This window comes from Martes martes, assembly GCF_963455335.1.
Source record: "Martes martes genome assembly, chromosome: 14".
In the NCBI taxonomy this organism is placed as follows: domain Eukaryota; kingdom Metazoa; phylum Chordata; class Mammalia; order Carnivora; family Mustelidae; genus Martes; species Martes martes.
In genome coordinates, this window is record NC_137902.1 from 15,970,849 (window position 1) to 15,993,101 (window position 22,253).

Here is a 22,253-nt window from a genome sequence, read left to right on the forward strand (position 1 = left end):
CTGACTTTGGCTCAGGTCATGATCCCAGGGTCCTGGGACACAGCCCAGCATCAGGCTCCCTGCTCAGTGGGGAATCTGCTTCTCCCTCTGCCCCTTGCCCCACTCGGGCTCTCTCTCACTCATTCCCTCTCTCTCAAATAAATAATCTTTTTTAAAAAGTTACAAAGTTACAATTACATAGGGCTACTGGGAATTCATCCTACAGATATACTTATGTGTGAAATAATGGATTTATAGGCTCAGCATGTAATATCAAATGTCCATCAGTAGGGGATTGGTTAATTAAACCTCAGGAAATCCTTATGACAGAATGTTAATAAGCTGTAAAAAATAATATAGATCTATATTAATGCCTATGTTACTTATATACTTAGATATGGAAAGACTTCCAAGATACCGTGAAGAGAAAAAGGCAAGGGATAGAACAGTGACTATAGCATGATACACTTCATACTGCTTGTGTTTGCATGAAGCGATTCTGGAAGGATGCTCAAGAAAGCTGGTAGGGACAGGCACCTGGGGGGCACAGTCAGTTACACGTCCGACTCTTGGTTTCAGCTCTAGTGATGATCTCAGGGTCATGGGATCGTCCCGGTGTCGGGCCATACACTCAGCATGGAGTCTGCTTGAGACTCTCTCTCCCTCTGCCCCTCCCAAGCATGTCTCCATGCATGCTCTCTCTCAAATCAATCAATCAATCTTTAAAAAAAAAAAAAAAAAGCAAGCAGGTAGGAAAACTGGGAAGAAGGAAAATATGAGTAGGAGGGACACTAGGCATTGAATGAGTTTTAACTGAACCATGTGAATGGATTACTTAGTTAAAAAACTTCCTTGAGGGGCGGCTGGGTGGCTCGGTGGGTTAAAGCCTCTGCCTTCGGCTCAGGTCATGATCCCAGGGTCCTGGGATGGAGCCCTGCATCGGGCTCTCTGCTCAGCGGGGAGCCTGCTTCCCTTCCTCTCTCTCTGCCTGCCTCTCTGTCTACTTGTGATTGCTCTCTTTCTGTCAAATGAGTAAATAAAATCTTTAAAAACAAAACAAAACTCCCTGGAGACCGGCAGCTGGGTGTATTTACTTGAATTAAACAGGAAGGACACAACTTCAAAATAAAACGAGATAGAAATAGCTTGAGTCAGTGGTTAAGACATTTAATGTAATTGGTGGTTTGGGAGCAAAGCAGTTTCCTTTTATCTTCAGTTGACTGTATGCTCAGGGGCGAGCCTGCCCGGATTTCTCGCGCTCTGTAATCACTCTGCCGCAGTCACTGTGTTGGAGCCAGGAAGCAAACTTCTCAGCTTTTAATCACTGGGAGGAAGACTTCAAACATCTTCTATCCACCTCCACAACACAACATCCATAACAAGCCTTAACTTACAGCGCCTTAAAACTAAATTTTAGAAAGTAAAATAAGGCACAAATCCCTCGTGCATGGAGGTGTAAGGAGGCACAGAAATGCAGCAGCAAATGCAGAAAGCCTCAAGCACGAATCAGATCGAACCACCTTTAAAGGCTCTCCTGCAAACACCCTTTGCTAGCATTCCAGCAAGTCTGAGCGGCTCAAGCTCAAGCTCGAGGTCCAGTGGCTCACTTGCTCACTCGAACAGAGCCGCACCCCCCCCCCAACCCTTTGCTCAATGAATCTTGCTGGAGAAAGTTTTTCTCAGGTCCAGACTCAACAGAACTCTCTGAATGCCCAGATTCTGTCGGAATGAAATAGAGCCACTCTGCACCCTCTTTCACCTAAACGTGATCATCGGCTTCCTTCATCTATGGAAGTTTCCAGGGCTCTCACTGTTCTGGCTCCTTGTGGTGGGTACTGAGTGGTTTGCCCATTTCTAGCCTAAAAATCAGCCTCCGGAACATAATGCCACATTTTAAATGTGGTCTGGCAACACCAAGCTTTAATTCCCTGAGCTCTGGGGAACTGTGGTTGACACAGCTGCACCGGCGCACACCAGCCATGAAGTCTTTTGTGGTGGTTTTCTCACCCTGTTGGAGGATGCTGAATTCCATCAGCACCCACCCCTTATACATTACACACACACACACACACACACAGTGCCACTATACCAGCTATCCATTTGCCATGCGATAGGGTATGACTTCTTAGCGTCACCTCATCTTGACCGAGGGGCTACCCACTGGGTAGGACCTAATGGAGCAAGTCCTGAGCTCAGAATCAAGAGCCTCAGTTCTTCCACACTTAGCTGTTTCCTCCGATTACTGTGTGACCCCAGGCAGTTTCTTAGCCTCTCTGAGCCTGTTTCTTCATCTGTAAAATGTTCACCTATACTCCACACAGCTCTTCTCTCCCAACTTACCATCCTCTGGGGCCTCCAGGCCTCCCATTTCAGGACACACACTACATCACTGTCAACATCAAGAGTTTGGTTTTTATGGCTCTTCCTCCACAAATATCTACTGAAACTTCATGGGGGAATCGCCTCCTTTGGAAAACAGGACCCTGTGCAGAAGAAGATGGGGATTCAGCGGTCCATGGCCCTGGTCCTTTGAGGACCTGCGATGGCTTTACGGTTGGAACTTCCAGGCTGCCCAAGCCCAGATGGAATAGATTCTGCTCTGGTGTCTTCGGACCGCCATGCCGGATGGCCTGCAGTCCAGGGTGATGGGCTCACTCTCCCCAGACTACCTGCCATTCTGGAGAAAATCTGGCTCTCATTAAAACCACTTCTGCTCTTCAGTCCTAGAGGTTTTTCTGGGATTAACCATGGAATGTCGTCTTGGAAAACCACTTCCTTCTGCAACCTGTTTGCAAGTAGTCTCTAATTCAAGTTAAGAACGGCTTATCAGATCAAAACACCCTTCTTAAATTTTGACTTTAGAGTAGGTTCACACGGCTCAAAATCCATCAAGTATAAAAAAAAAGGGAAGTGGGTGAGTCCCCCCGCTGGACCTGCACCTCATCTGCTCAGTTCCCGCCCTCCCCCTCAACAGTGAACCACTGTTCTCAGCCTCTTTACAGATCTCTCCAAGTACTTTTTACCTCCCTTTTGCATAAAAAGTCACACATTACATATGCCATTTGCCCCTTACTTTTTAGTCTCATCTGGGTTGGTGCCCCTCCATCTAAAAGAGCTTCCCCATTCACTTTCTACCGCTGCCCCACGTTTCCCTTATGAATGCACCCTAATGAATTCACCTGTCACCTGTGAGTGGGCATTTGCATGACCTGAAACGTTTTATGATCATAAACAACTCTGCAAGGAAAACTGCCCAATACTTTGCATCTGGGGGAGTATCTGTAGAACACATTCCATGGGGTAGAATTCTTGAGCCACAGGGTCCACGCCTTTGTAATTCCGATGGACGCTGCCGGACTCCCTCCCTAGAGGTTGCACCAGGTTATACTCCCACCGTCAGTGCTAACCCGCTTCTACAGATCTGCCAACGGGGCAGGTCACCAAACTGGGATTTTGCTAATCCAGAAAGTGAAAATGGTATTTTGGGGGCAGTTGTGCTGTTAGAGTGAGTGAGGCTGGGCATCTTTTCCTGTGTCTAAGGGCCACTTGTGTTTCAATTTCTGGGAACTGTGTTCGTTGCCCATTTTTCTATTGGGTTGTCCCAAGGTGCCCCTTTCAGCAGCAGGAGCCACAGTTAGCACAGTTTGCTGCTGCTTGAGAGCAGCTCTGCGGAGCCAGGCAGAGCACGAGATGAACAAACTGTCTGGATTCACTCTGGCAGGAGTAACTCCTCTCAAGCGAATGTACAGGGTAGGAGCCCCACTTCATACAGGGGCTCTGCCCTTCAGAGGGAGGGTTTTTGTCTATCTCAGTATGCTTTCCCTTTCCCGCTCTTCCATAAGCCCCTCTTCCCAGTGGGGAAGTGACTCCCACGTGGCCAGAGCATCTTTCCCCCCTGACTACTGGGATTGGGCAAGGGACTGTCATGTGACCTATGCCTTGGCCAATGGCAGCCCTCCCTGGGACCATCTGCTGCGGGCACAGGGAAAGAAATCCATTTTCCTTTTACTGGAATCAGTAGCTTGAAAGGCAGGACAGGGCAAATGTGCCATGTAAGGAGAGGCTGCGTGGTTCCCAAACAAGGAACGCAAAACTGAGGAGAAAAAGGGACAGAATGAGGCTTCAGACCCTACCATGCCTAGAACCAGGACCACCCCCTCGGTGTTCCTGTTCCACAAGCCAGCAAAATGTCCTCGTCTTCTTCTTCTTCTATTTGCTTTAAAAACTTATTTATTTATTTATTTATTTAGGAGAGAGAGAGAGAGAGATAGCATGCGCACACGTGAGCTGGGGAAGGGGCAGAGGGAGAGGGAGACTCCCCAGCCCCCGAGGCGGGCTCGCTCCCTAACCCTGACACCACAGAAGACCACAACCCAAGCGCATATCAAGAGTCGGATGCGTAACCCTCTGGGCCACCCAGGCGCCCATGAATGTCCTTTTCTGCTTAGAACTGGATTTCTGTCGCTTGCAACCCAAGATGCCCGAATGCAAGGATGACAAGACTTGCACTCACCCTCTCAGGGTTGATGTCCAGAGCGTCACAGACCGTGATGGCAAAGTGCTTAGACCTCTCAAAGCTCCCCTTCCCGACACTGTACGATCCGTCTATCAGAAACAGGAGGTCCACCGCCGCCGAGCACTGCATCACTAGGGGAGAGTGGAACACAGTGGCTGACAACCGGCCTCCCTGCCTTCCGGTCCCCCAGAGGGGTGCCCTCCTGAAGCAGAGTGGAGGCAGAGACAACTTCGGGGTGCATCGGGCTGCTGCTCTTCCTAGCCCATGCGTGAACAGAACGCAGGAGAAGGTCCCAGCCAGAGGTGGCTCTGCTCTGCAGCAGGAAGTACACTCCCCCGCCCCCACAGTGGGCACAAAGTTGACAAACAGGCCTCGTGCGGAAGTCTGTGTACTGGAGGAGTCTGACTCAGCAACGGGAACGGAGCCCCAGGAGAGGAGGGTCTGCTGGGCCGGTGAGGGATACTGAAGAGCCTTGGTCCCGGCCCTTGGGGGCCACACCTAGTCCAGGATCCAGCCAGATACCCTGATACATGAAGCTGGATTATCCCGGAGTTCAAGCCTCTATGCCATGCACTGCCCCCAACACTTTCTTATAACCACCCTAAGACAGACTGCTATTTTAAAAAAAATTTTAACAGGTTTATTGAGATACAATTCACATACCAAGGAATTCATCCATTTAAAATATATACTTCAGGGGTGCCTTCAGGGGCTCTGTGGGCATGATCCCAGGGTCCTGAGATCAAGCCCCGCATCAGGCTCTCTGCTCACTGGGGAGCCTGCTTCTCCCTCTCTCTCTGCCTACTTGTGATCTCTCTCTCTCTGTCAAATAAATAAATAAAATCTTAAAAAAATAATAAATATATTTATTTATTTAAAATAAAATATTAAAATTTAAAATTTATTTATTTAAAATTTATTATTTAAAATCTTAAAAAAAATAAAATATATACTTCAGGGGCGCCTGGGTGGCTCAGTGGGTTAAGCCTCTGCCTTCAGCTCAGGTCATGATCTCGGGGTCCTGGGATCGAGCCCCACATCAGGCTCTCTGCTCAGCAGAGAGCCTGCTTCCCCCTCTCTCTCTGTCTGCCTCTCTGCCTACTTGTGATCTCTGTCTGTCAAATAAGTAAATAAAATCTTAAAAAAATAAAATAAAATAAAATATATACTTCAGGAGGCACCTGGGTGGCTCAGTTGGTTAAGCACATTTTGATTTCAGCTCCAGTCATGATCTCAGGGCTGTGAGGCTGAGCCCTGTGCTAGGTGGGCTCTGTGCTGAGCATCAAGCCTGCTTGGGGAGCCCTCTCTCCCTCTCTCTCTGCCCTTCTCCAGTTTGTGCATTCTCTCTCTCAAAAATAAAATAAAATAAATGATTCAGTGGCTTTTAGTATATTCACAGATACATTCCATCCTCACCACAGTCAAATTTAGAACATTTTCCATCACCTCAAAAAGAAACCCTATACCCTTTAGCTATCAGCTCCCCAGCTCCCCACCGCACTCCTAAATAAATGTATGGTTTTTATTCCCAGTGGAGAGAGGAGGCAAGAAGGGCACAGGGCAATTCAGTAACTTCCCTAAGGCCAAAGTACAAGAAAGCAACGGAGCTAGGAAGCAAACGCAGGCTGTCTAACTCCAGAATCCGCGCCCTACCACCTCCCCGTCAGGATGTCAGAGAAAAGGCACCACCCAGAAGACAGCGACTGAGGGGGATTTCACCAGAGAGGGAGGGAAGGGACACGCAAGGTCTCTGGGAACAGGCTGGTGTGACTTGAGAAGGTGGAGTAGATGTTGAAAAGGGAGGAAGAGGAAGGAACATGGCGGGAGAGGAGGCCGGTTGGGAGATGGTGGTCACATAGCCGAGGATTCCCAAGCAAGACCAAGAAATTCAGCAACAAGGATTTACCCAAGGTTTTCACCCAGGATAGTGACCTGGATCAGGCCTGTTTGGGGAAAATGACTCTGGCCACAATGTGAAAGGAAGATGGGAGTGGGGCAGGAACATTCTGGAGTCGTGCAGAGGCCAGCAGGGGGGTCTAGAGGGTTGACAACACATGGGCTTACTTTTGCTGGCGGCTGAAATCTTCCCAATCGTCTCCCTGCTTACGTGGACTTCCTGAAGCGGATGAGACAGGGGCACTAGGAGAGAAGACACCGGAAGCAGTCAGTGCAAAGCAGAAAGGGGAGGAGTCTTAGTCCACATTATGTGGCCAGAACCAACGGGTAGGAAAAGGGAAAACTGGAATGTGAAGGAATTGAAGGATGTTGCATCTCAAAAATCACCAGATGGACAGCATAAAGTAACCCCTCCAATGACTTCACTTCCGTCAGGTAACTTGGTATTTAAATTTGGGTATTTTGAAGCAAAAAATTAAAAATATATATAGAAGGTGAGGTGTGATTCTGATGAGTTCTGCCCCTGGTTAGGCATAACTGGATGCCCCCCCCCCCAACCAGGGTGCAGCACCTTGCCATAAAAATTAACCTTGGATATAAACATCCAATTCATAGACAAGCACAAGGGAAAATATTTGAACAGGTGACAAAACATTTTTAACCCAAACCATGAGATACCCTTTTAACTGTGAAATTAAACGACCAGCGTCTACACTTAAATGTAAATGGGGAAAGATCAAATCAGGAGAAACCTTCCCAGTGATGGCGGTGAACACTGGTACAACCCTTCTAGAAAACAGTTTGGCCACATGAATGAAGAGTCCTAAAGCTGCTTATAGCCTTTGCCCCTGCAATATCAGACCTGGGAAGGGATTCAAAGGAAGGACAGGGAGAAGGGAAAAGGCACATCAGGATTCTCCTTTTGGGGTGACTTGTGATGGAGGAACGGTGGGGATAACAAATCCCAGTGAGATGGGGCTATCAGTAAACACTGGTAAATTTGTTCAGTGCGATTAATATGAACAAGGGCCAAGAAGTTTTGGGGAAGGAAGTTCATGAATACATCTTTCATTCTCTTACAGGATGTCCAGTAAAATGGTAATGACGGTTGATTTACAAAATGAACTCTGAGAGCAGGGGTAATATGTCAAGGAAGCCCCAGGACTGTTGAACATGAGCCAATCATGGTGGATGTCCTGAAGGCCATGAGGTGCCACTTGGAGGGCTATTTCGAGAAGCCACGTGCACACGGTTGATGTCTAGTGGCAGAAGTCCCCGTGCTTTATCAATGTCCACATGTGCTGGGTGAGCACAGAGGAAATAAAATGAGGTGGGCGGAGCAGGGGAGCAGGCCAGGCAGGGGGCAGATAAAGGAACGATGGGTGTGGGGGCACTGCTGGGAACGTGGGAATGGGGAGTAGGGCTGGGGAATCACACCAGGCCGGTATGTTGGGCCCAAGGGGCTCTGGGACTGCCAGGAAAGTGATTAGGAGAGAGAAACCAAAAGAAAAAGTCAGGGTCTAGGATGGGGACGCCTCTTGCTTGAGACACCACCCCCCTTAGTCAGCCACCCCCTGGGCTCAACCCAGCCCCATCTTTGGCTCCTTTCCACTCCCTACTCCCCAGTGCAAACTAAAGCAGTTCCCAGTTCTCCCCACCTAGCCTTCGAGCAGTCGGTTTTTACTCACCTGATCTGCCCTGTTCCCAATCTCACTCACACAGGATGGTTCTTGGCCAAAATGCTGAACCAGCCATTAGCCCCACAGACAAGAGCCATCAAATATCGTTCGTGGGGTCTGGGACAATCTGCCACTGCGGTTTTGCCACCAGAGGCAGAAACAAGACAAACTACAAATAAAGACTGTAGACTGGGTTTGCAGGGAGAAAAAAAAAAACAAACACCCTTCCACTTGCATAAAAAATGGCACATGTTAAGACAGAGGCTGGGCAACGCATCAAAACCTGAAAATTCACTCAATAATTCAGCACATTGGTCTTTCAGAACACAGAGGCTCTCTGCTTCTTGCAGGCTCACGCAGCCCGGCTGCCCCCTCCCCATCAGGCCGAGCTGCTCCCATCGGCCCAGCCGCCCTGGGAGCTCCCGAGGGCAGGAACGCTTCCATCCATCCTCTGCAAAGCCTTGCCCAGCGCTCTGTGCACCATGGACACGCACTAAGTTTTCCCGAATAAGTCCATGAAGTACTGCAAAGGGCCCAGGAGCCAAGGAATCTCCAAGGCCCTACAAAGAACAGAAAAGCGCTGGACCTTTTTACAAGTCTTACCAGCAAATTCCCCAGCTGGAGACAGGCCAGCAGCCTCCCCCTGAGAGGAAGGCAGAGGAGCTCGGTGACCAGAGACCACTCACTAAAGATGTCACTCAGCCAATGTGTCCTCTACTACGTGCTCAGCAGTTATGGCCTGTGCCAGGCTTCAGATGACCCCTCCTTGTGCCATGAGTGACGTCCCCATGGCTCCCCTATGACGTTACTCAGAATTCTGCAGGGCTTCCCCCTGAAATAGGGAGCTGATGAATGTTGGGCTGATGTTTCCTCTTCTAACCGATGCAGCCGTGCCTCTGGAGGCCGCCTACCTGGGCTCCAGAACGTCAATCTCCCGCAGGGCTGGGTAGGGCTCAGGAGCGGGCACGGCTGAGAATCACCAGTCTGACCCTTTCACTCTACCGATCAGAGAGCAGAGGCCTAGTCCGATGATTCCTGCACCTTCTCCTCCCCTAGAGGAGCCCTGAGTGGTGAGGCCAGCTCAGAAGTCAGGAGACAGACGTTTGTCCCAGCTCTGCTCCCAACAGCTGTGTGACCCTGGGCAAGTCACAGGCCTCACTGGGCCTCCCCTGCCTCATCTGTCCAACCCAGAGATGGCCAGGGCAAGCGCTCTGTAAACTGGATGGGGCTGCAGAAACTCTGCAATGACCTAGAGCAGAACCAGAGCCTGAGCCTCCAGGGACCCCATTCAGGCCCTGTCCCCAAACATATCTCATTGCTCCCCAGTCCCCTCACCACAAAGCTACCATGTTACACTGTCTACCCACATGGCTTAGAGAGGGAGGCTGGTGGGCTGAGCAACCACCCACCCTCTGCCAGCCTCTCTTATCTCCCCCGCCCCCAGGGAACAGGCCAGTGGTGACAGGGTTCAACACAGCAGAGTCTCAGAGACCACAAGAGGACCCTGAGCTAGACTGGGACGGCTGGGTACCCTGCCCACTTGTTCTTACTTGTAGGACTAACCTGAACTCTGATTCCTCTCTACCATCTCATTTTAACAAGGCTAGAACTTGGGAGCGGAGTAAAAACAAAGTTGCTTTGCTCCATTATTCATTCATCTGTGCCCTTCTGGAACACTTCTGTGCGCCAGGCCTGGTGCTGGGTGCCGAGTGCCGAGATTACGCAGTGGTGAATACACAACATGTAGAATCTCTTTCTCATGGAGCTTCTATCTGGTACAGAAGATGGACACTAAGTCTTTAAAAATTCATATAGAAGGACTACATAGCAGAGGTGCCCAGGGCTACAGGTCTTAGAGGAAATGGCCTGACCTGGGGGACCTGGAGGAACTGTGCTGGGTGTTGACAGATGAGTAGTTTACTGGGCCGGCAGTGATGGGTGAGGGGGTGACCTAGGCAGAGGTATCACCCGGCAGAGAGGGAGCAAGGGGGCTGGGCGGGACTGGAAGGAATAAGGGCTATGGCATAGAGGGAGAGGGTACCAGACAATGCCTGGGGGCCTGGGGTCAGAGCAAGCAAGGTCTCTTTAGAGCAATGAGGTATCATTTGAAATTTGAGGCAAGGGGCACCTGGGGACCCAGGCATCTGGCTTCAACTCCAGTCATGATCTCAGGTCCTGGGATCGAACCCCATGCTTGATCAAGCCTGCTCTCCCTCTCCTTCTGAGCCTCCCCACTGTTCGCTCTTGCTTTCTCTCTAATAAACTTTAAAAAAATTCTAGGCAGGGTGTAGGGGTGGAGAGGGGTCCAGACATGATCAGATTCGATTATTTTTTTTTAAAGATTTATTTTTTTATTTTAGAGAGAGCATGGTGGGGGTGTGTGGAAGGCAGAAGGAGAGGGAGAGAATCTCCAGCAGACCTCCCATTGAGTGCAGAGCCCAACGTGAGGCTCGATCTCATGACCCTGAGATGACCTGAGCCAAAATCAAGTGTTGGACACCTAACCAACTGAGCCACCCAGTACCCTAGATTTACATTTTGAAATGACTATTCTGTGCACAGTGGTGTGGAGCAGAACCAGGTGGAACCAGGGAGACCAATTGGGAGACTACTGCAGTGGTCCAAGCACAAGATGATGGGGCTCACACTAGGCAGGTGGCCGTGGAGCAGAGAGTTGCAGATGTATTTGAGAGGCCTTTAGAAGTCAAAATCGACAGGATGTGAAGCAAACCAAACCCCTCAACACCTTACTCCTGACCAAAAAAGCTTACCTCCAGAAAATAGGAAAATGAAGAGAACTTCCAGCAACAGGAAAGAGGGCATGTTGATATACCTACAGGGCAGGACAGGAAAAAAAGCATCAGCAATTAGCTCTGTGCACTCCCCAGGTCACCCCCAAACGAGAATACAACTACTCAGCCTTTTCAAGGACACAAAGATGACCCTAGAGGCTCCTCCTTGCCACACTAACTGTATTAGCCTGGAAAAGACCCATCGGAGACTTTGCTCCAATGATTTTGTTTCAAAGGATGGTCTAACATCTTTCGCAGACACCTATCCTCCCACACCCGAAGCTCCTTCACAGACTCCGGGAAGGTATGCTGTACCCAAGGTTGAGTCCTGGGTCCTAGCCTGGCCAGCCCCTGACCAGCCCATGACCTTGTGTAAAGTCCCTCCCTCTCAACGCCTGTTTCTTATGAGGAGTTAGAATCAGAGAGATTGAAGATTTGATTTCCAATGTCCTCATTTTCTGAAACCTTCTAGCAAGGTCTCAAAGCCTACACTTTCTAAATTATAAAAAGTAATGTGGCTGGGCGCCTGGGTGGCTCAGCCAGTGAAGCATCTGCCTTCAGCTCAGGTCATGATCTCAGGGTCCTGGGATCAAGCCCCACTTCGGGCTCCCTGCTTGGCGGGGAAGCCTGGTTCTTGCTCTCCCTCTGCCCTTCCCCCTGCTTGTGTTCCTGCTCTCACTATCTCTGCGTCAAATAAATAAATCAAATCTTTAAAAATTAAAAAAAAATTTAAAAAGTTATATGGCTGAAGAAGAAACAAAGGGGATTTTTAAAAATTATTATTGCCCAATCATGTTTATAGTACAGGTAAGATTCAGTTCCATGGGGCCTGATAACAATTTCTGAGGAAAATAAGAGAGGAGAGTAAAAGCTTTTAGTAAGAACGATAGACTATAACTTTCATTCTATAAGAGCACATTCATGAGACATCTTATTTTAGCCATGAGGCCCAGGAAATGGATCCTTCATTATCTTTTCAACCACAAAGACATGCTGTACAATTCAGACGGTCTTACACTTTAGCGAGTATACCTGCAAGTAGTATAAGGAGAAAAGGATCATATAGAATGAAATTGATAGATTTTTTTTCCCCAGTACAATTTAGCAGGGAGAAATTAAAAAATATCTGAACAACAGGTTCTAGAAATTCAATTTTTTGCCTTGGAGGTTCCCATACTCATTCAAGGTCTTATCCTTCACATTAAACCTGCCCATCAAAAAAAAAAAAAAAAAGTGGCCACAGGTAGGTCTTACTCAAGTTTCCTTCCATTAAACACACAATGCTGACACTCACTCAGGAGACAATTCCGAAGAGAAAATCCCAGGCAGAGATATGGAAAGGAAACCACTGTAGGGTACGCCCCGCCGCCCCCGCCAGGTTCCAGAGAAGAGAGCAGAGGACAAGGTGGTCGGTCACAGCGTGGGGTACCCAACGGGGCAGCCCAGGACAGAGAACCTCACTTCTGCCTCATGCACCCAAATCAGAAAGTCCCTGTAACGTCTTAAGTAAACAGCGCTCTCCAGCAGCTAAGAACATGGAGGACGAGGCAGGAGGGCCAAGTTCTCGTTTATGTATCTTGGGTCTTTGGACCCCCACGTCTCCACAATGCAGGGTGGGAGTTTCCCGCTCATCCTCAGCAGCTCACAGAAGGGTCTTTAACGTAACCGGCACTGAAACGAGTTCTGTCATCAGACACCCTCCACTTCTCGCTGCGAGGCTGGGACGCACATCTCCCAGCTGCATCAACGAAACAGAAGGTGACTCCTCATTCAGAGGATTCTGAGTAGGCTGCAAGCAAGGGCCCCCTTGGAAATCTGGAGTTCCCCAAGAAATACAGATGCTTTTGCAGGAAAGTCTAAAATGAGGGTCTCTGTGCCTCAAATGACCTAACCTAACCTAAGTGGCCAGTGGGGAGTGAATATCACAAGAGTGAGAAGGTCAAGAGGTTTTGCAGAGGGGAAGATGGACAGAGAGGACACGGCCTGGCGGGGCCGACATGGCTCCTGTTAGTTTCCAGCCCAACACATGCCAGCAAGACAGACCTTCCTTTCTCCCAAAGGCACCTTTTCTTTCCTTTTGGTCCGTACAACAGATGAAGGACGGGTTCCCACCTGCTCCTGGGAGCCAGGAAGGGGCAAGGCACGGGGACAGGGGGGCAGTTCACAGCTTCTGACCCTGGGCACGTGCAGGACTCCGGGGCTTATTTTTTTTTTTTTTTTAAATAAAAGTAGGATTCTAGCAGCCTCCCCAGGCTGCCATGAGGACACAGTGGAAGGAAGTACAGCAGGTTCCTGCTGCCTAGTAAGGCACTCAGGAAACAGGGGGTTCCCTCCCTCTGCTATGAGACAAATGAAAGCAACTTCGCCTTGCTCTCTTATGTGCCTCTGCATGCCCAGGTGACTGTCTTCCAGACTCTTCTAAATTTCTGCTCATTAAAATTTATGTTGGCAATCTGCAAATCCGTGCAAGAAGTCGATCACCTCCTGCTAAGTGTGTAGACCAGCTGCTCCTGGCTCTCAGCAGCACTTCCCTCCCCTGTGCCCAGAGCTCGGCCTGCCTCATCACACAGCCCACGCCAGAACCGTCTGCTGATGGGTTTATCTCGCTGGCCCCGTGGCAAAAGCCTCAGGGACGGAGTCTTGGTCCCTGCTGGAGCCCCAGCCGCCCGCACGGGTCTGGCACACAGGAGGCGAGATGTGAGCTTCCTGGCTACACTGACCACCACCACGCCGACTTCCAGATGAGTCCCTGTGCTCACTACACTCCCTGCATTCTCTTTCATGCCGAGAGAAAGGAAATGAATGTTACTTCGGTGCTGGTGAAGTAGTAACAGCACTCGCTGCTGTCTGTCCCCACCCGTTATCTCAAACTTTCAGTCTCCCCCCACACCCACACCAAAACCTGCTTGCAGTACTAATTCCACATTCTAAATACAACCCTGCATCTAAAAACTTTTTTAAAAAAGGATGAACTGCATAGTAAAAATACAACAGCTACCACCATCCAGTGAGCGGTAAATACACTGTATGCCTGATACCAGGGTCTGTACAGTCTTCCCCGTCTTGATCTCCCAGTCAGCCAGTGACTACGTTTTCCCCATTTTACAGATGAGAAAACCGAGGCACGGAAAAGTTGTTTTGCCGCAGGTGACACAGCTAATCAGTGGATCCGACTCCGTCGAGCCTCCCAGTGATCTGCTCCACCCATCCCCTTCTTGATCCTGGCAGATTAAGGTAAAGAAACAGAAGCGTAATTAAAAACCTGCCACCCGAATGTACCCTTTGGCAGTTTTCCACAAGCTAATACCTGCCAGCAACTCCCACACTCAGCACCTAACATGAGAAGATTTCCAGAACTCCCCGCATTCTTGAGCAAAGTAGTCAGGAGTGGTCTACATCCCCAGGCAGAAACGGATCCTTCCATCCCGGGTAAGCCCCGTCAAGTCTTTTCCGTCGCAAACACCTCCCTCGTCATTTGTTCCTTTCTGTTCCGTTACCCACGCTAAGCCCACGTTATTTCGGGCTCCCGGGGCGCTCACACATGGACTCAGCTGCTCTTCACCACTCCCCCTCCATCTTCTGGTGCCACGCAGCACCTGCAGCACCGGGGACAGCCGGCGAGGGAAGCCGGCCGCAGGGCTCCGCGAAATCCTGGGATGACACTGGCCATGACACAGGAAGAAGCGGAGGCCAAAACAAGGCTACTTTTTGAAAACAAAGGGCCGGACTGGCAAGAGCTGGAGGCAGTTTTGCAGGACAAAGCCGGCCTTCTCCTCTATGATGGGAAATAAGTTTGAAATGAAAAAGGAAACCCCTTCTACCTCCTTACAAAATGCAATGCCAACCCTAAATATTAATTAGATTAGCCCTTGGCAGGCTCCTCTCAAACAGCGGGATGGAAATCTGAGCCCTTTACAAGAACAGGCAACACCTGAACAGGAAGACTTTAAAATCGGAGGCAAAAGCCTGGAGCCAGGAAGCCCTTGGTGTCTTTCACTGTAACAGTCACCTTCCTTGGCCTTTTGGCAAAACACTTGGTTCAGGCCCAGGGAAGTGGACCACACGTTTCTAGCTTGATAGGGCAGGGAAAGTGTTTTAAAAACTGCTCAGGGAAAGTCAGGCTCCCTCTAAAAAAAACCACAGATTGTTAGAACCCAACAGTCTGAGAAACAGAAGTCAGCACCAGGGGAGGACCAATGTGCTGTACGGATTCTCCGGTCAGGTGGGATGAAACTCAGGGCTTCCCACTCTTGCCACACCCGCTAAGAGACATTCTTAGCCAAGAGGGATTTTGATGTTTGTTCTGACGATATTTGAAAATCCCTTATTTAAATTATATAGGACCCAAGTTCTTTGGACTCTGGGACACAGAAGTAAAAGAGAATCCACACAGGACTGGAAGTCCAGAGACAGAATTCCGGACTAGTTCTGCTTCTGACCACCTGGGTGACTCTGCAAACAACAGCTCCCCCTGTCTCAGGGTCATTCATCTAGCACCTGGGGTGAATCTGTTTCACAAACTCGGGAACTCAGGCAGTATTGTACGGATCCAGTGAAATAGTATGTGAACATCCCTCCTAATGGTCACTTTCTAAACATACAATGTTAAAGAATTATTACATTTAATAAGTTAATTTCATTTAACACCCACAGAGCAGACACGATCATTTCTACTTTTCTACATGAGAAAAATGGTCTCGCAGAAGGTGGGGCCCAAGGTCAAAGAGCAATGGCACCTTGTGAAGCCCATGGATGAGCCTCTCAGTAAATCCCTTCTTTTCAGTCTTTCAATTTCCTTCCGTCAAAAATGAGGGTGACATCACCCATCCTATTTACCTGAAAAGGTTGATGCCGGGATCACGTGAGACCACAATACAAAAGTGCTCTGAGTGAGGGCAAAGTTCCCTATGTGGAGAGCAGGGAAATCCCAGTGAAGAGGAGGGACTCGGGATCAGGAAAGAAAAGGAGGGATCCGGGACAGTAACCATACTGAGGGCAGGCCAGCCGGTAATTCTGTGGGTGGGAAAAGAGACCTGGAGCCGTTTACAAGTTGAAGGGTAAATGGAAGAAAGGGACCTCAAGTGCATTCAGCTGTCCCAGGGAGCAGGCCTGATGCAGAAGCTCGGGTAGGATACACACACACACACCCCGCCTTGTGTAGCATCCCCAAGAGACCTCCACTAGCCTTGGGGATGATGGGAGGGATTTATTTGCAAAAAAATAAAGGAAAGAAAATTCTTGTGAGATAAAATCAAAAGTTGGGAGAAAATTTAAAAATTTGGTTACACTCTTGATGCAAACTTTTTTAAACGGATCTGTGACATGCAGAAGTACAAAAGTTCGAGGACCACTGCTCTAAAACCCCTCACAATGTTACGGAAGCTTCCAATGATATAATTACATGAAATTTCATTTATTCAACAAAAACTAGTAAGTATCTGCTCTGTGCCCAGCACCCTGTCAGGTATTGGGAATACAATGAAAATACTCTGTAAGATACACACAAGACGAGAGCATCAGTAATAAAATGCTCTTGTAATTTTACCCATTTATCCCTAATGTCATCACTTGCCAATTAATGACTGTGCCATTTATCCAGCTCATTAAAAACCCAGGAATCTGTGTTCCTAGGGGCTCTCTCATTCGCCCTTGGGGCATTCTTCTACCCTCTCTAGGTCTGTTTCCTCACCGGTAAAAACATGGGCATCTGTGATTCATTTCAGAGGACCAGAGCCTACTGGGGGGAAGGAAATAGGGAAAAGCCCTCCTTGGCTGGAGAGCCACAGATACCACCCGGGTAGGAAGGTGCCACCTCCCTTCTTTCCTGCCTGGGTGCCCACCATGTTTTAAATCAATGCCACCTGGCAAGTTTCAAAGGTGCAATTCTGAGACCCTTCCATGTACTGTCCCAGGTGGTGGCCAAGTGTGCAGTCCCCCAGAAGGAGAAATGGAGGAAGCAGATGGGGTGGGGGGTCCCAGTATGTAAAACCAACACAAATACCCCTAGACTTCCCATTGCCCAGGGGCAAGTCTGGAGGCAACGGGCCCTTCTAGGGTTCTGCCGGCAGAGGCTTCGCGGGGGACACCTCACTGCTGAGAAAATTGCACAGAAGTCACCTTAATACCAGCATATGCCCTGAAAAAGGCGGTGGGCAGGGGTGGGGGGCAAGCCTAGGCATGTCCCCGAAGCCTTTATTAAAAAGACCAGTCCCGGAGCGCCTGGGTGGCTCAGTGGGTTAAGCCGCTGTCTTCGGCTCAGGTCATGATCTCAGGGTCCTGGGATCGAGTCCCGCATCGGGCTCTCTGCTCAGCGGGGAGCCTGCTTCCCTCTCTCTCTCTCTCTGTCTGCCTCTCTGCCTACTTGTGATCTCTGACAAATTAAAAAAAAAAAAATCCTAAAAAAAATAATAAAAAAAATAAAAAGACCAGTCCCCTTCCGAAGTCTCCAGGTTAAGAGACTGCAACCGTGCCAAGGAGGTCGGCTTTAAAACGTGGTTCTCCTCCTCCACCCACAGCCGCCGAGCCCTGTTCCCTTACCTCTGCTCCGCGACCCTCGGTTCTGCGACCCCGTGCCGGGGACCCAAGGGAGAGCCCGCTCTTGGGCCCGCCGCACGCCCCGTCCCAAGACCCGGTGCCGGCTCTGCCGGGGCGGCTGGCGGGAGCCGGGAGGAGGCGCACGCCAGGTGCGCTCTTCCCCGGGACGCCGGCTTCCCGGAGCTGCGCGCGGGCCTCGCGGCCGAGCTCAGGTGCGGCGCAAACAAAGCCGAACAAAGCCCGCAACGCCGCCCGGCCGCCGCGTCCACGCGGGGCAGCACCGGGTCAGCGCGGCTGGGAGGGACGGCCGGGAGCCGAGCATCCCCACCTCGAGAGCGCGAGCAGGTAACCGGCGCCCCTTCCGAGGCCGCCGGCGGGGCCCGGGGCGCGCGGGCTCCGAGCTCGGACTCACCGGGACGAGCGCGGCGGGACGCGGGAGCCGAGGCCGCTGTGCTGGCCCTCGGGCTCGGCTCGGGCCAGGGGGCGCTGCAGGCCCGCAGGAGGGGCGCCCGGGGTGGGAGCCACGTGGGACACCTGTAGCTTCACCAAAGGGAGGCGGCGAGCGCGGCGCGGGCCGTGGGAGGTGCATCAGGCGCTTCTGGGACCTGGGCCCGCATCCCTTCTCGCGTGTTTTGAACACCGCGTTGGCCTGGGGGGGCAAATAAAAGTACTTACTTCTGCGCGGGTCTCCGGGTCTCCCAGCGGTGGAGCGGGGAGCACTGTGCCACCCGCTGTCGACTCCGCAGGATTTATGGCTCAGACCCACGCGAAAATGTTGACTTTGGCACCAATTCTATTTGTCATGGCAATGGCCGTTTACCTGCCTGGGCTATTGCAGGTGGGAGGTAATACGCACGCCTCTCTGGCCAGCGTCCTCGGTTAAGCCTAGCAGGTGCTGGATTTTTAAAAATCAGACGCCAGCAAACAAAAGGGTACAATGCTTATAAACAGTAAGTGTTAAATAAATGTTGGCTATTCCTACATCATCTGTAGTGTTTTGTTTTTTTTTCCTCTAAGATCCTATTTATTTATTTGACAGAGAGAGATCACAAGCAGGCAGAGAGGCAGGCAGAGAGAGGGAAGCAGTCTCCCTGCAGAGCATAGAGGCCCGAGTGGCGCTCGATTCCAGGATCCTGGGATCATGAGCCGAGCTGAAGGCAGAGGCTGTAACCCACTGAGCCACCCAGGCGCCCCATCATCTGTAGTTTTCATACTTCGTCACTAAAGGGTTCTCATTGCAGAAAAAGAAAATGCCAGTAAGGAACTTGCAGAACCACACCTATTCCACTGCCCAGAGGTAATCACTGCTATCATTATGGTGTCTGCTCTTCCAGTAAGTTTACATAAAAGTTTACATTTTCAGTTCAGTCCATACATACTGTAACATAACCAGCTTTTCTCTTCTTGAACATCTAATGTTTTCAGCCACTACTTAACGTTCTAGTGTATTTAACCTCTTGTTGGAACATTAACTTTTAATCATGCAATTAGATATTTCGGCTTTTGTCTACTTAATTGGACTAAATGGCAAAAAAAGTAAATTCCTGGAATATAGGATACATGCAATTTAAGGCTTTTTATATGTATTGTCAAACTGCCCTCCAGGAAGAGCAACCTGTTTCCTCTTTTCCATACCTCTTCCCCCATTATTCTTAAAAATGTCAGTCCTGAGGACTAACTTTTTTATGCTTTCCCTCCCCCGCCCCCTTTTTTGGTTAGGGTTTTATTGGAGAGACAGTGAGAGAGGTAACACAAGCAGGGGGAGTGGGAGAGGGAGAAGCAGGCTTCCGGCCGAGCAGGGAACTCCACACAAGGCTTGATTCTAGGACTGTGAGATATGACCTGAGCCCAAGGCAGACACCCAACGACTGAGCCACTCAGGTGCCGTTTTTCCTTTTTAAAAAAATTCTAGGCACCTGGGTAACTCAGTTGGTTAAGAGGCTGCCTTTGGTTCAGGTCATGATCCCAGGGTCCTTCTCAGAAGGGAGCCTGCTTCTCCCTCTCCAACTGCTCTCACTCTCAAAACCTCTAAAATAAATTCTAAAAACATTTCACTTTTTCTGATTCTGGGTTGGTTTCCAACATTCCCAATATTAAGTTTCCAGTGAAAGTGACCTGTGGTAAGTAAATGTTGCAACCTTCAAAGAAATGGGGGAGAAGAGACTCATTTTTCACCTAATTCCTTCCAGTAACACTTACTGAGAACCCTACTGTAAAAACGTAGCGCATTAGCAATGCAGGAGCACCTGTGTCAGGGAACTTAGCAGCAGGTCTAAATACTTGGCAGAATGGCGGCTGGGGGGGGGGGTTCCTCTATACATCGGAATGCACATGGTCTCAAATGTAATGCAAGCCAAAAATCTCATTTTAAATGTTCCAGAAGCCACATTTAAGAAGTGGAAAGAACAGGGGTGCCTGGGTGGCTCAGTGGGTTAAGGCCTCTGCCTTTGGCTCTGGTTGTGATCCCATGGTCCTGGAACCAAGCCCTGCGTCGGGCTCTCTGCTCAGTGGGGAGCCTGCTTCCCTCTCTCTCTCTCTGCCTGCCTCTCTGCCTGCTTGTGATGATGCTCTGTCAAATAAATAAATAAAATCTTTTAAAAAAAAATGGAACAGGTAAACTTATTAGCCCAGCAGATCTTGTGTAACAAATATCTTGTGTAACCAGCGTAAAAGATATTTTATACAAAGTCTTCAGAATCCTGTTTTACGTGTTTAGCACATCTCAGTTTGGACTAGCCACATTTTAAGCGTCCAATAGCCACATGTGGTGAGTGGCCTGTGTCACTCCAGACGTTTTGAGAAGGGCAGAACAAGTCCTGCCAAAAGTGGAAATTTCTCAGCGGACAGCCCTCTCCCCCACCTGTTGTGATTGTTTGCTAAGCTAATATTTACCAGCAAACCTTTACCAAACCAGGTTTACCTTAGACATCTAAGTCAGATTTTAATTCTGGATGTTCCTGACAGTTTGATGGCTTTAACTGGAGGGGGCGTTTCACATTTTCATTCCATGGTTAAGAAGTAAAGGACGAAAACTCTAAGTACTGGTGGAGATACCGGTTGCTTCAAACTCCTTCACATCAAAGTATAGTTTGCCCTAGATGCCTATCAGATCTAGCAGAAGTGCATGCAGGGAAGAGGGAAAGGCAGGTGGCCCAGGCTATGGAGAGTGGAAGGGGTGGAGGTTTTTTACACAAAGAGAAGCTGGGCAGCTACTTCTGTCATCCACAGCAAACCCTCCTTTGTGAAGATTTCTGGACATTTAAAAAATAAAGGCATTATGAACGACCATCATCCCAAAGAGTCTGTGAGCTCCTTGCCTTCAAACACTTAACCTTCTTCATCTTTGTAGCCCCAAGGCTTGCTAGCTCTATGCACAAGTGCCCTTTCTCAGCATGAGCTGCCCTATACAGCATGTCTCCGGGAACACACAAGGCATGAAGACTAGAAGTTTCATGCAGAGATTAACTGGGGACATCAGCACTCAGCGATACATAGCAGGTGACACCTGGTGTTGTGGAATGACCCCCTCTTTGGAAGTGAGGGAATCTGGGGTTCCGGATCCAGCTCTGTTACCTACTGGCTTTGTGATGCTTAATGTTTGCCTGGTTTCCTGGCCTACAAAATTAAAGGTTCGTGAGTGCAATGGTTCCCAAACCTATGGAAGCCCCAAATTCTTTGCACCTAGCCCCCCAAATGATGAAAGCAAGGCAGAACATGTATGAAAAGACCCAATGGAGAATAGGTTATAGAGCTGCAAATGGGAACTTCCCAGAACCTTGAGAAAGCAAAGAACAGTGGGTATTAAAATGGCCAAGAAACCATCGGAGAGGGAAAGGGCCTGATTCTCAAGTGCTCCGTAGGCGGCACATTAAGCCAGAGCAAAAACCATGGAGGCAAGGCAGTGAGAGAACAAAGTTGTGCAGGGGGACATGAGGAATGGAAATGCTGCATCTCAAAGCGAAAGACCCTTAGTTTTGGGGTAGGTGCCAACTGCTCTAAAGGTTAAAGCACACACCCCAACTCCTTTAGATAGTCGGAAGACTCACACACAAGGTTATTGGATTTGCTTTTGGGAAATGTGATGCTTTCTGGCTGAATCAAGGAAATATGGAATGTCACCAAAGGCAAGGGCTTGGGTAACATCCTTCAGTCATTTGAACAGCCAAAACTGTAAGCACTCTCCTCCTTCAAACTGCCCATACTACCAAATTTTGTAGCTTCAGTTTTCACACCTGGAAGACTGCCTTACTGTGTTGGTTGAATCTCGGCATACCCTTGGGGGCAGGAGGGCTTCTGACTTATAAGCCTCAGTCTGCCTCACTTCCTGGAAGGCTTATCACCATAAGGTCTTAAAAGTGGCATCACCTCAGGGTATCAAGGTACAAAGGAAAGTGCAGGAAAGTGGCTGAGGCTGGGCAGCTCAAATCTTCAATGAAATCAGTTTCAGGTTCTTTGAAAGCTACAGCTGAGGTTGGAGAGGCTTCCTAGGGAAGATGGACAGCAGTGCCTAAGCGGGAACTTGAACAGCATTCAGGGCAGCAGAAAACCCATCAGCAGATCGTTGGGTGAGCCTCTGCTGCTCCCGCCCTGTACAGACATGCGGTCGTCTTACTCTAACCAGCCTCGCTTTCATTTTGGTAAAATCACCCTAGGACTCTTAACTGCGTGTGTGGAATTGCAGGCTGCCCTCTAATTCCTTTTACCCGGAAAAACAAAGCAAAAGCCGTCCTTGAGAATCCTGACCAGCTACAGAACCACACACTCTGGTGAGCAGCCTCCGGGCTACTCTCTGCCTGACCCATAGGGGAAGAGTTTGCCCAGTCCTGGCAGGAGCTGTGTCAGTGATGAGCCCAGCAG

At 49.5% G+C, this 22,253-nt stretch overlaps 1 protein-coding gene across 1 annotated transcript in view; it reads right to left on the reverse strand.

Moving 5' to 3' along the window:
• The window catches only part of VWA2 (von Willebrand factor A domain containing 2), a gene marked incomplete at its 5' end in the record, with an annotated part of 39,112 nt that extends 28,219 nt beyond the window's left edge, over positions 1–10,893 (reverse strand). The window contains 3 exons of the mRNA XM_080822573.1: positions 4,493–4,626; positions 6,560–6,634; positions 10,842–10,893. Of these exons, the coding sequence (XP_080678699.1) occupies positions 4,493–4,626; positions 6,560–6,634; positions 10,842–10,893 (261 nt within the window). The remainder of the gene's footprint in view (positions 1–4,492; positions 4,627–6,559; positions 6,635–10,841) is intronic.
• Positions 10,894–22,253: the final 11,360 nt, after the last annotated feature.